Raw genomic sequence first — 12892 nt, forward strand, 5'->3', positions numbered from 1 at the left:
GTCCCAAGCCCCTCTCCAGCTTTTCTGCAGCCCCTTTAGGCACTGGAGCTGCTCTGACTCGATCCTGGCCAAAGCCTCCTTCTGGCACTGCACCAGCACAGCACTGGCACTTACACTGGTACTGCACCAACACTACACTGGCACCACACCAGCACCACACCAACACTGCACTGACATGGCACTGGCAGCACACCAGCACTACACCAGCACTACACTGGCACTGCACTGGCACTACACTGGCACTGCATCAGCACTGTATCAGCACTAGACCGCTACTACACTGGCACGACACTGGTAATGCACTGGCACTGCTCCTGCACTCCACTGGCACTGCACCAGAGCTCTCCTCTGTGGCTGCAGGGCTGACGTGCATCTGCACAGGAGCTGTCACCGCAGCACAGGGCCCATCTGGTCACACCAGTATTTCCCTATCCTGTGCCTACAGGCAGCGGGAATCCAGCCCTGGCCATGGGCTCTGGTCATGGCTGCAGAGCTGCTCGGAGCTGGTCACTGGGCCGGGAAGCAGCAGGAGCACAGGCTGGGCCTGGGGCTGTGCTCATCCCACCCCACTGCAGACCCTGATGGAGCAGCAGCCCCAGGGCTGCGCTGTGTCCTGGGTCCTCATCGGGGGTGGGCACAGGGGAGATCCCACAGCAGGGAGTGCAGAAGAACAGCAGCTTCCTGACCTGAACCAGGCCTGGTCCTCCTGCAGTGCCCTCCTTCAGCCCCTGCAGTCACTGGAGCCTGGGGGTAGAGCTGATGCACCCAGTGACTGCTGGTATTCACTGTGACTTTGCCCTGGTTAATAACAGACCAGCTCCAACCCCTACAGGGACAATCAGAGTCTGACTGACTGAGAAAGTATTTCTCTTTCATGTACAAACATAAACTATCACACTGCCAACGTGCACAACTGAACCCAAAGGGTCTGAGGGCACATCCCACGGAGTACTGAGGATGCAGAGCTCCTTTTGTTCCCTCATGCAGTGCTTGAAGCCTTCAGACTGCTACATGCCTGACTGACTGATGAGTTAGGGAAGACTCCGCAGCCTGGGAAAGGGCTTCGTCCGAAAGAGGAAGAACTGTTGGCTTCCAGTGCTGTCCCTGCAGCTCTAACAGGTGCCCCTGCAGCAGGAGGGTGTACTTCCACCCGGACATGGATTCACTGTGCAGCATCCATGTGTCAACACAGGGATCGGTCCCTGTGCTTGCTCAGTTCCTCAGCTCTCTGCTCCACCTCCCCGAGGTTCTCCTCTCTGTTTAGGGCCTGGACAACCACTGCAGTCATCCAGCACCTGCACTGCACATGCTGCTTCTCACTCGGACCTGGAAATGAGCTCGAGTTAGTGACCGGACTCCTTGTGCTCCCTCCATGCTCCAGCGCAGTGCCTGCACTGGATAAAGGCCAGATTCAGCTTTGAGGTCCAAGCCCGTGTCCAAGCACCATGTGTGGCTCCACAGCAGCATCCCAGCTGTGATGACTGTGGGGCAGGGTCAGCACACGGATTCCCCATGCCTCAGCCACCACAAACTCATCCTTCCATTCCAGCCTCAGAGTCACGTTGATCCAACCCAGGCTCAGGTGTGCTGTGCATGCCCCAGCACCACTGCACTGCAGCTTGTTTCAGACCTGTGGGTTTTAATGTTCAGCCCCTCCTGGTTTCCTTAAATATTACACAGAACCTGGAGAGACTTTGATTGTCTCAGCCAGACCTGGCCAAACACCTACAGCTTTGCAAGGAAACACACAAAGGAGTCAAACAACCCCCAGAAAACCCAAGCTAACCCAAGGAGAACCGCTGCTCTATTAGCATCAGAAAGAACACAAGTCTGTTTATGACAACAGGGTTGGTTTTGTTCCTGTCAAAGAGCAGACTTTAAAATGACATGGCCGTTTGAAATACCCCTTTTCTCTTTGAAGTGGGAAAGATGCAGCTGGGCATCCAGCAAAAAGTGCCTTAAAACAAAGCCCATCTCGCCTGTGGGACTCAAGGATTTCCTATGAGGAATGAAGTGTGTAGAAGTCCGAGACAAAGGCAGAGCCTGGGTCACCTTTCCGAGAGAATGGCTGCAGAGTCCTGGGCTTATGTAAATCACAGGCAGGCGTCAAAGCAGGAAGGCTGGAAACCACAGTTCCTCAACTCAAGTGTTGCTCCTGGGCAATGCTCTAACACTCATTAAAGAATCCATTTATCAACAGATAGCATATGGCAGACTTTTCCAGCGCAGTTTTCCTGACGCTCCACTGAAAACAGTGCTTTAAAGCACGGAAATGGAAAGCAAGAGCCTGGGATGCTTCTGCTGTGCTTCATTCCACAATAGCTGTTAGCCAAGATGCACACTCTATCCCTCCTGATAACGTCAAGCATTATGCTTTATTTTCCAAATCATTAGCATGCACAAGGATGACCTCATGGTGAACAGATGCACTTGGATATGGCAGTGATTAGATCAGTCCTCTCAGCAGTCAAGTGTGCCCGCTCCAGTTAACCCTTTGAGAACCAACTGCAAGTCCACGCTGCTGACAAGCAGAGCTGGGGGCTGTCTCCAGAGCAGGAATCTGCCCCTGTGAGCCTAAAGCCCTCTTCCCCTTCCTGGTGCACCTGAGCTTCCATTTCCTAAGGGCTAACACCATTCTGGCTCCTGATCTCAAGTGAAAAAGAAACCCCAAACAACAAACCAACAGCGCTCTTTAGTCCCAGAGGTAATTAAAGTTGGAATGCTTTTGTATGGGTTTGTGCCTGTTTCAGTTTGATGGCGTTTCTTCAGGAACACACACGCATTTTGGTGAATAACTGCTTTTCTTTTTGGCAAGAGCAGGGAAAGAGAGCAGCTTAAACCCCATCCCTGAACCTGAGAGAGATCTGCAGAGGGAAAGGATAAGAGCAATTCACTGGTGTTGGATTACTGAGGATTTCCTGGGCTGACTCTCAGACCCAGCCTAATTAAAATACAGCATGTAATGTACCAGTTTAACAACAAAGGCCCAAATTCTCATCTTTTGTTCCTAATCTGCACATCCCCTCAATGAGCTCAGGGATGCCCATTCTGCCTACCAGGAGGCACTTCCAGCCTTTGAGATACATGGAGCTCTCTGTGCTACGGGAGGGGAGTTTCAGGCTCTGCTGAAAGCAGCAAGAGAGGGTCTCAACTGGATGATTTCTGTGCACCTGCGAGGCCATGTGTGGAAGGGGAGAGCCAGGACATCCTTGTAAGCAAGCCCCATCCCAGCTGAGTCCAGGGGCAGCATCCCTGGGGCACCATCAGGAAACATAAAAGCATCAGGTTCAAATAAATAGATGACAGTTAATAACACCCCAATAACGTGTGTCATTAACAGCCAGATACATGATTCATTTCACACATCTGATTTGCTTCTTGCACCATGTTGGCTGCTAAAACCAAACTTCAGTTTAATAAAAGGCACACTTACTCACTGCCCCTTTCTCTTGTGCACGTGCAGTGATGACAGGATTGCAATTAACTGGTATTAACATCACAGGAAAATTCACCTGAGTTTTACCTGAAAGGTTTAAGCTGGGCAGCTGCCTTGTTACCGGAGAAGGGGAAACACAGACCTGTGTCAGCTCCGCTCCTTCACTGCTCTGTGATTCATTTTTCCCATTTCAGAACAGACATTCCCCCTCTCACATGGACAGAAACACCATCCCTGCTCCTCAAGCAGCAGGCAGTTCTGCAGGCACAGGGCAGGTGAGTCTAAGCCTGGAGCAGGTCTAAGTGCCTGTGGCAGAGAGGGACAGTCTGTGTGCTGGAGAACACAGAGCAGTGCTTGCCCCCACTGCACCCACACTGACAGTGGCTCCAGAAGAGTTTTACATACCTTCCTATTCCTCATCACCAGAGGGATGAAGAGATGCTGCAAACCTGGTCCAGCTGCACCTGAGCTGGTGTGTTCTTGATTTCTGGATGCTGTTGGTAGCATCCCCACACAGCAAAGGTGGGAAAACAACTGAGGGATGCTCAGGATCTGTGCACAGCCCTATACAAGGTTGTGGGAGGGGAACTGCTGCCTGGGCCTGAGCTTTGCAGTTTGCATTCAGCCTCCTTGCTCCTTGGGCAAGTGATGGAAAACACATCCTAATGGTAACCCCCGACCTGGCTCTTGGGAGCATCCCACTCCAGATGCAAGTAAATCACTGGGTAAGGTGAGGAAAGTCTCTGAAGCAAAGGGTTTGATGCCAGAAATCAGGCCCAGCCTCCAGGTTCTTATGACATAAATTCTGATGTTTGGAAGGCAAAACCCAGGACCTGACTGGGGCAGGGTCTGCTCTTACACACACATAAAGTCCTGAAATCACAAAACCACACTCAGGTACTGCTGCTTGAACAGTGCTCTGGCAAACTCAAGTACCTATTAGGAAACATCTTAAACAGTTTCAGCACAGAAAACATATCAAAGACTTCAGAAAGTACAACTCCAGCATTACCAAATGACTCTGTCCTTGCTTGTCAACCTGAATCTGTAGATAATACAATCACTGTGTGCCGCCAGAAGAATGTGAAAGCGAAATACAATTATACACAGAGCAAAGCAGTTAAAATACACCCATAGAGCTGCACTTTGATTTGCTGATGCGTCAACAGATAGTGATTCACAGCGCGAACAACACTGGCACGCAGGCTCCACGTCTATTGAAACCCATCATCTTTTTTGTCTCAGACTTCTGGCAGAGTGTATAAAAGAATTTAATTCACAGCTGTTCTAGTTTTTAATGTAGAAAACATTAATCAAAGCTTTAAGTTATAAGCTTTTCTAATGTTGTTTAGTATTCCAGTTCAGCAGAGATCAATAGAGGCCATCGCTGTGTTTCTTGACGCCTCTCCAGGAAGCGGAGGCGCGATTATGTTAATGGCCCAGCTCCCCTCTCCTCCTGCCAGCTTGCTTATCTGCACTGCCTGCTGCCTGCTGCTGCTGGCCACCAGCGCCGGCCCTGCAGCCTCCTCTTATCTCCCAACAAAGCTCCGGGAGCTGCAGGACCGGAGCCAGTAACGTTCAACAATGGCGCACGCCTGGTTTTATTTGTAAGTGATTTATTTGGGTAAATTTAATTTCTTCCTTCAATGTTTCAGTTTAGATGGAAGATATTTGCTAACAAGTCAGGCTGAAGAGAAATAGAGCAGATGTCCTGCAACGTTTAGACAGGTCTGAAATAATCTATTAAACAATCCGAAAGAGGAGCAGGGAGTAATGAGAAAGTGCCAGTTTCCCCTCTGAGTGTAGAAAAGGGATTAAGGAATCTTTGTTCGGGAGTCCAGCACACGGGGACCAGGCACTTTCTGGAGGCTGGAAAAACACATCTTGGGGGCACTGGAAATCTGCATTTCAGAGTCAAAGCTCTGCCTTTTAGGAGGTGTTTGTTTAAACCCAATTACCGCAGCAAAGCAGCAGTTTGTGTCTCACTAGCGTCCAGGCTCACAGAGCTCAGCATTACATCTCCATCTTTCAGCAAGGCTGATGAGTGCTGATCAGCATTCATGTGTGTGTATGTACATACATATATATGCACACACATACACATGTATGTGCATCCTTCCATACACTAACCCAAGCCAAGCAGGCTCCAGGCCAGGTGTGGGAAGGCAGCCTGGCCATGTATATTGCAGGGATCTGTTAGCATACTGCTGGCTGCTGTGGCTTGCGCACAGAGCACCGCTCTTACATTTCTGGTGCATTAATCCCTGACCCTGGTATCTCGGCAGCATAATCCCCATTTAGCATTAGTAGCAACGGCTTCTACTGCGAGGAACTCTTTCTCGATAAGTAAGCACCGATTCAGGCATAGCTTTTGAACAACATATTCCCAGCTCAGCAAGAAACCCACCCTCCTGAATGGAGCAGAGCACATTACTGAGAGAAAGTTCATTAACCTTGCTAGATTCGGGGGTTAACAGGATAGCTGAAGAAAGGAGCGGAGTGAATGGCTCTGATGCAAAACAAATTAAAATGAATGTCATCATTCCTTTTGATATTCATTAGTTGATCCAGGGGAAGAATGGTCGTCTTAAATTTGCAAGCATTTATCTACAAAAAACAGGTGTACATCTGCTGCTCAAGTGCTTCTTAGTGCTAAAGAGAAGAACAACGCGCAGAGACTCACCAGTTCCACCGAGGGAGTAGCTGGGAGAGGGAGAAAAGACCTGAGCGGCAAAATCCTCAAATGTCATTACTTCTTTATGGTTCTGGATTATTGCTTCGAGATACAGAGCTCGTTCCTCGTAACTGCAACGACCGGGTTAAGGAAACGTGTGTGCAGGGTTAGATGCTGTTGCACGGAGTCCACCAACACCAGCACTTCAGATTGACAGCCACACTAACCGGGCTGTACACAGCCGTGGCAAAGCGAGGACCAAACCTGCCCACTGCTGCTTAACAGTTCCGAACACACTTAATGGCTTGAAACTAAGGGTAGAACCTTTTAGCTCCATGAATGCAAAGTGGTGACCTGGTAGATCTGTGGGACTGCTGCTTGTTTACACCAAACCCCACCTTACAGACCAGCTGCAGCACTGAGGGGTTCCCAGTACACAACATTCCCATTGCAGCCACCCATCCAGGAGAGAAAAACATACTAGCTGGAGAAACAAGCTGCAGGACAGAGGGAGGACCCCCCCCCCCCCTTATTTCTAACCCCATTTATTTGATCACTGTAGTTCTTAATAGAAATCAGCTGTAATAAACCCAGCTCCTGAAAGCGTGTGGTTTGTCTGTAGGCAGGTGCTAGAAGGTGCAACCTTCTGTATCCTAAATGAGCCATGCGCATTGGAGGAACTCACCCCAGCACTCGCATGCATTATAGTCTGCATAATGCAGACAACAAAGCCATCTAACATCAAGACTATTGCCTTTTAATTAAAACTCGGCAACCTGGAACACACAGCATTCAAATGTGTAATCAAAAACCAGTCACCAATAAAACTTACAAGCGTAACAAGCTGAAGCAACTTTCCAGCTGTCTTAATAGGACCCCTGCTTGCGGCAGCTTTTCACTGTGGAGAAAGCAAATCTCTCCCTTTGTGTGCAGCTTCTGTTTCCTCAGAAGGTGAATCAGATGCTTCCAATACCAGGATAACGCCTGAAGCAAACCTACAAGGGGCTGCAGCACCTTGCATATGACTTTCTGCATTAGGGCTCGCAGGAGCCACTCTGACAGCTCATTCTCTGTTCCCTCGTGTAAAACAAAGTTTCAGACCCTCGTTATTGTGTCTGTGTGACTGGGATCGTGCTCTAACGCGGCCAGCAGGAGCAAGGGCCAAGTGAAAGGTGGAAATGAGGAGCAGTGAGAACACAGTGACAACACGGTGCAGGTGAGTGCTTACGAGTGAAAAGCATCACTAATAACAGTGAAGTGCCACGGGTGACTGTCACCACATAACAAACCCCTCTGGAACAGGGTTACAAACACCTCCAGAGCAGCAGTGTCCTGGTCCTGCGGCACAGGGCAGCAGGGCCGGGCTCTGCCCAGGGGCACAGGACGTGCACGTCCTGCAGGCCGGGAGGTGACCCCAGGTGAGGGGAGGAGGGCGCAGAGTGATGCTCTGATGCGCGCACCCGAGGCTCCGGCCGGGATCAATCTGCTCACACGGGTCCCGCAGATCCATGCGCGCTCCCCGCAGCCCACAGATCCATGCGCGCCCCCCGCAGATCCATGCGCGCCCCCGCGGCCGGCAGATACATGTGTGCTCCCCGCAGACCCATGCGTGCCCCCGCAGCCCGCAGATCCATGTGCGCTCCCGCAGATCCATGCGCGCCCCCGCGGCCGGCAGGTCCATGCGCACCTTGCTCCGAGCCCCCGTGTCCAACCCGGCCTCGGCAATGAAGAGCTGACAGCAGCAGGTGCACACCACAGCTCAGTGAGGAAGACCTGGCCCCCCCTTTGACCATCACCTTCCTCAGCTGGGCACACCTCTCCCGTCTGTCCCGGCCTTCCCAAAGCACAACTGTCAGGACCACCACAGCCTGATCTAGAGAGCATCAGTCACTGCAGGAAACTAAACTGAACTCTGCTGGCTCTGCCTTAATACACACATGGATCAGGGAAAACAGTTTGGATTCATTAAAAAACACCCAAAACTGAAGCTTTACCAAAGTTTAGGAATTCTAATGGCGGCATTAGGAACATGACAAACAGGCTGTGAAGTACCCTCCAAAAAGTACCTCCAGCCCATATGTACAGGTCAAGAAACAGCATCACAAGTACCACCTCACCTCTCACACAAAACCTTTGTACCTTGTTCGAGCTGCAAACAACCTGACTGCAAACAACCTGTCTGCAAACAACCCCACTGCTTTGCTGCTCACTTGTGCTCATGTCAGAGTCTTCTGCCACCACCTTCATCACCCACTAGGGCGAGATGTGACCTGTCCAGCTGCAGCCCTTGCACATCTGCTGTGCCATTGTCCTTAGGAACCAGTGGTGGGAGTTTCCTGACTTACACGTGTTCAGGTATTAAACTACATCTTACTGTCCTGTGGCGAAACACAGAATCAGCTAGGTTGGAAAAGACCTTTATGGTCAAGTCCATGTGCATCCTCCTTCCAGATGGAGGATCAAAAGAAGACAGAAGGTAGAGCTTTTTGACACGGCACCAGGCAGTGTGTGGCTCTGGCCTACAAGCATCACTTCCACATCTCACCTCTACAACACAGAGCCGGTTTCAGACCCACAGTTTAAAATGCAGGGACTTTGAAAAGCCTTCAAGGTCCTCATCTGGGTTCTGCAGGTGAACTGAGCCACCCTGGAGTCAAGATCTGTCCAACGTTTCCCCCTCTGCGCATACACACAACACTGACCCATAAATAACTGCATTTGGAAACAGGAATAGAGAAGATGATCCTGAACATCCAGGACTGTTGGTGATTAACCTTAACTCTGTGCTGACCTTCAGCAAAAGCATCAGCTCCACATCACCCATCCTTCCCCACGCTGCTTTAGCAAACCAAACCCTCCTGGCAGCGTTTGCCTGTGCTCTCCCCTCTCTGCAAACCACTGCGTATCTTGTTGACACAGCTCTGCTCGTGCAAACAGAGACAGGAGTATCTGTGGTCTGTGGGAGCTGTGACCGGCTGCTCTCCACGGCTCCCTGTTCATCATGTGCCAGTGCCAAGGGGCTCCTGCCCTGGGACTGGGACCCAACTGCTCGGGCCCATGGAGAGCACACACTGAAACGACTGTTCCTCCGGCTCCAGGGGGACTGCCAAGGAAGCTAATGCAGGCTATTGGCACCAACCTAATGTAAATCCCATCTGTGATGTGCATCCCACCCTGAGAAGGGCTTTCAGGGCATCTGGCCAGTGGAGAAGCTGGAAGTATAGAGGTCGACAGCTCTTTCCAGCTCATCAGACATCAAGGCTGTCTCCATGTCCATGTGCCAATTCCCTCTTCCACCCAACCGGGGAGACTGGAAGAAAGAAAATCCTTAACTTTTCATTTCCCAGGTGCAAGCCAGAGCTCTCCAGCCCCACCGGAGCTGTGCTGGACTCTGTTTTACTGCGTGCCCTGTTGAGACTGCAATACCAAAGAGTTACTGCTCAGTCATTTCTGACCATCACACATACTTCAGTCTTCTAATACGTACCATAAGCACCCAAGATGGTTCCACAAACAGCTTTGCTCCTGACACCATGATAGGCTTTTGAAGACAAACAAGGACATAAATATTTGGGACTTACCAAAGTTGAGTAAAGCAGGGACCATAAAACTGATCTAACATAAATGGTAGATGACCTTGAGGCACTAATTGGCTGCACAAGACAGAGCTGTGCTTTTCAAACGTGGCAGGCAACCTGAGTGTGAAACCCAATCTGCCTGATAGGGTTGCCATCATTTATGGTCTGGTGACTGTCATAGTGCATACATTTAACTGGAAACTTTTGGGGGAATTTCAGTAATGTATATCCCTCACCAGGCAGGTGCAGTCAAACCATTCCTGTCAACAACTGCACATTTATGGGCTTGTTTAAACCAAAGCATCTCCGATGAAAACTTCCCAGGGTGATGCTTGTCTTACACTGGGCAATGCCACATGAGACATGTTCTGCGTGAGGCTGAGTCTGCCACGTCCAGCTCAACCCAACCGTTGGGTTCAGCACCACGAAGACCATCTGTCTGGAGGCAGGGCTCCATGCTTGGCCGGTGCCAGCTCCTCTGTACCCACAGCAATGATCCCCTGCTGCCAACCCCAAGAGCTCATCCCCTCCACTGCACACCTCCCTGCCCTGCCACCCCTCTGTGTGAGCTGTGCAGCAGGCAGCCCTCTGACTGGGAACACTGGGGCACTCCCAGTGCAGGGGGTGGCTGTGCCCCAGTGTACATGAGATGGGACTCACTGAAGCCCATGGCCTGGAGAGGTTTCAAGTGGATTCTCGGTTGTGGAGCATTTGGCCAGCACCTTGGCACCAAGACTGGAGCTCTGCCACCTCCATGTGTGCACGGGGTGACAAAAGAACCCCAGTCCTGAGGGGTGGAGATGGAGCTGCAGCTACTGCAGAACACAGCAACACATCACCTGTGACTGCTGCTGCTGCTGCAGGGCACATGGCAGGACTAATGCTGCAGGGCACACTGCTGCAGTGCTGCTGCAGGGCACATGGCAGGGCTAATGCTGCAGGGCACACTGCTGCAGTGCTGCTGCAGGGCACATGGCAGGGCTAATGCTGCAGGGCACACTGCTGCAGTGCTGCTGCAGGGCACATGGCAGGGCTAATGCTGCAGGGCACACTGCTGCAGTGCTGCTGCAGGGCACATGGCAGGGCTAATGCTGCAGGGCACACTGCTGCTGCAGGGCACATGGCAGGGCTCATGCTGCAGGGCACATGTCAGGGCTAATGCTGCAGGGCACATGTCAGGGCTAATGCTGCAGGGCACATGGCTGCTGCTGCTGCAGGGCACACTGTTGCAGTGCTGCTGCAGGGCACATGGCAGGGCTAATGCTGCAGGGCACACGGCTGCTGCAGGGCACATGGCTGCTGCTGCTGCAGGGCACACTGCTGCAGGGCACACAGCTGCTGCTGCAGGGCACATGGCTGCTGCTGCTGCAGGGCACACTGCTGCTGCTGCTGCAGGGCACATAGCAGGGCTAATGCTGCAGGGCACACAGCTGCTGCTGCTGCAGGGCACACGGCTGCTGCAGGGCACACTGCTGCAGTGCTTCTGCAGGGCACACAGCTGCTGCTGCTGCAGGGCACACGGCTGCTGCAGGGCACACTGCTGCAGTGCTTCTGCAGGGCACACAGCTGCTGCTGCTGCAGTGCTTCCCACCACACAGCACATTGGCTTCCTCACAGAGTGTCACCAGGAATTGCTTCAGAGAGGAAAGTGAAACCAAACAACAAACCCACATTTCATGTGGTTTCAAACCATCTCCGTGGAAATCAGCAGCATAAGAGCAGAATCCTATGGGAGTGCCCAGGGCTGGCAGCTCCACTCAGGCTTGCAGTGTGCAGTGCCCAGGGTGCGATGGGAGCACAGCCTGGCACCTCAGTCCTGCCATGTACTGGGGGAAGAATGCTGCATTTATTAGGAATGAGGCATAAAACCAGCTTTCATCTTCACCAAATCCTCCTCCTCCTCGTGGGAAGCCTGGGAGCAGACACATTGTTCCATTACAGCCCAACCCTTCCACAGGAGTGCGAAGAAACAGGGGTTGGAACTGGCTGATTTATAAGGTGCCTTCTACCCATTCCCTAACTCCTGATGCTGTATTGTCCTGCACTTCCATGGGCACTATTATCCCTGTTTGAGGACTGTTTGTTCTAATGTGGAGCCCCTGTGGTTATCTCCTAGGAGGACCTCCTGTTTGCGCAGGTACCTGCTCTGCTGAACAGCCGCTCAGGAATGCAGCTCACCTCCCTCCTTAGTCCTGTTGTCACTGAGATCATTCCTACCCCAGCACAAACTCAACACCACAGCAGTGCAAGCACCACACACAGGTGCACTGCACACTCTGCATTGTGCACTCGTCCCTCTGCATGCCGCAGGTCCATGAGCAGCTGTACTCCATGCTCCATCACGCTGATAAGGCTTTGATTAAAATACTTCAATTGATTACAATAATGACATAATTGCCTATTATCTGCTTGTGCAGCAGCAGACAGACTGGGAAATCATTCCACAGGGCACATGAAGATGTAACCACCAAGATGCTATTTCTGAGTGTTCTGTATCACAAGAACCGTTGTGACTTCAGTTACACAAGTTTTTGGCCAGTAGACCAGTGGGCCATGGTTCCCCCAGTGTAAATTTTCTCTACAAGTATCCATGTAGTTCCCTATCCAGTCCTGAGAGATCCCCCAAAGGGATGGAAGCTGCTCAGGTCTATTGAAAGTCACCTTCCCAGTGCTGCAGAGCAGAGATGCAGAGGTCCTCCCTCCTGAGGGTGGTGGGGTGAGTTATCTTACAGAACCACAGTCTGGGTTGGAATTGACCTTAAAGCTCATCCAGTTTGTTGGGGCCAGGTGGGCCCCGGCCAGGATCCGCACTGCCTCCCAGGATGGGATTCCATGTGGAGCTCAGAGGGAATCTCCATATCCAAGCTGGTGGAGGCAGGGAGCTCCCTGTGCAGATGCTCTGCAGTGGGCACAGCCTGTGCCCTGCACAGGGATGCAGGGAGCTGGTCCTGGGGGGGGCTCCACCAGAGCCAACCTTCCTGTCCTTTACCCAGCCTTTAGGGAAGGTGCAGACCGGCTTCAAGGGCTGGGAGCCATTATCAGTGCTCTCAGCTATGGCAAATGTTGCTGGGAGTCACCCATAGCTTCAAATCTTACAATGAAACACATGAGAGCCATGAAAGGCTAAGAAAGAGGCTTATAAAAGTTGTGTGTTGTTATCCTGGGGTCACATGAAAACACACAAACATGCAAAGAGACACATAT

The 12892-nt window shown here is 51.7% G+C and overlaps 1 protein-coding gene across 1 annotated transcript in view; it reads right to left on the reverse strand.

Annotated features, from left to right (window-relative positions):
- Positions 1-12892, reverse strand: part of RALGAPA2 (Ral GTPase activating protein catalytic subunit alpha 2) — a 110022-nt gene that overhangs the window by 4379 nt on the left and 92751 nt on the right. The window contains exon 38 of the mRNA XM_034060969.1: positions 6120-6241. Coding sequence (XP_033916860.1) covers positions 6120-6241 — 122 coding nt within the window. The remainder of the gene's footprint in view (positions 1-6119; positions 6242-12892) is intronic.

Source organism: Melopsittacus undulatus, chromosome 3 (genome assembly GCF_012275295.1).
Source record: "Melopsittacus undulatus isolate bMelUnd1 chromosome 3, bMelUnd1.mat.Z, whole genome shotgun sequence".
NCBI lineage: Eukaryota > Metazoa > Chordata > Aves > Psittaciformes > Psittaculidae > Melopsittacus > Melopsittacus undulatus.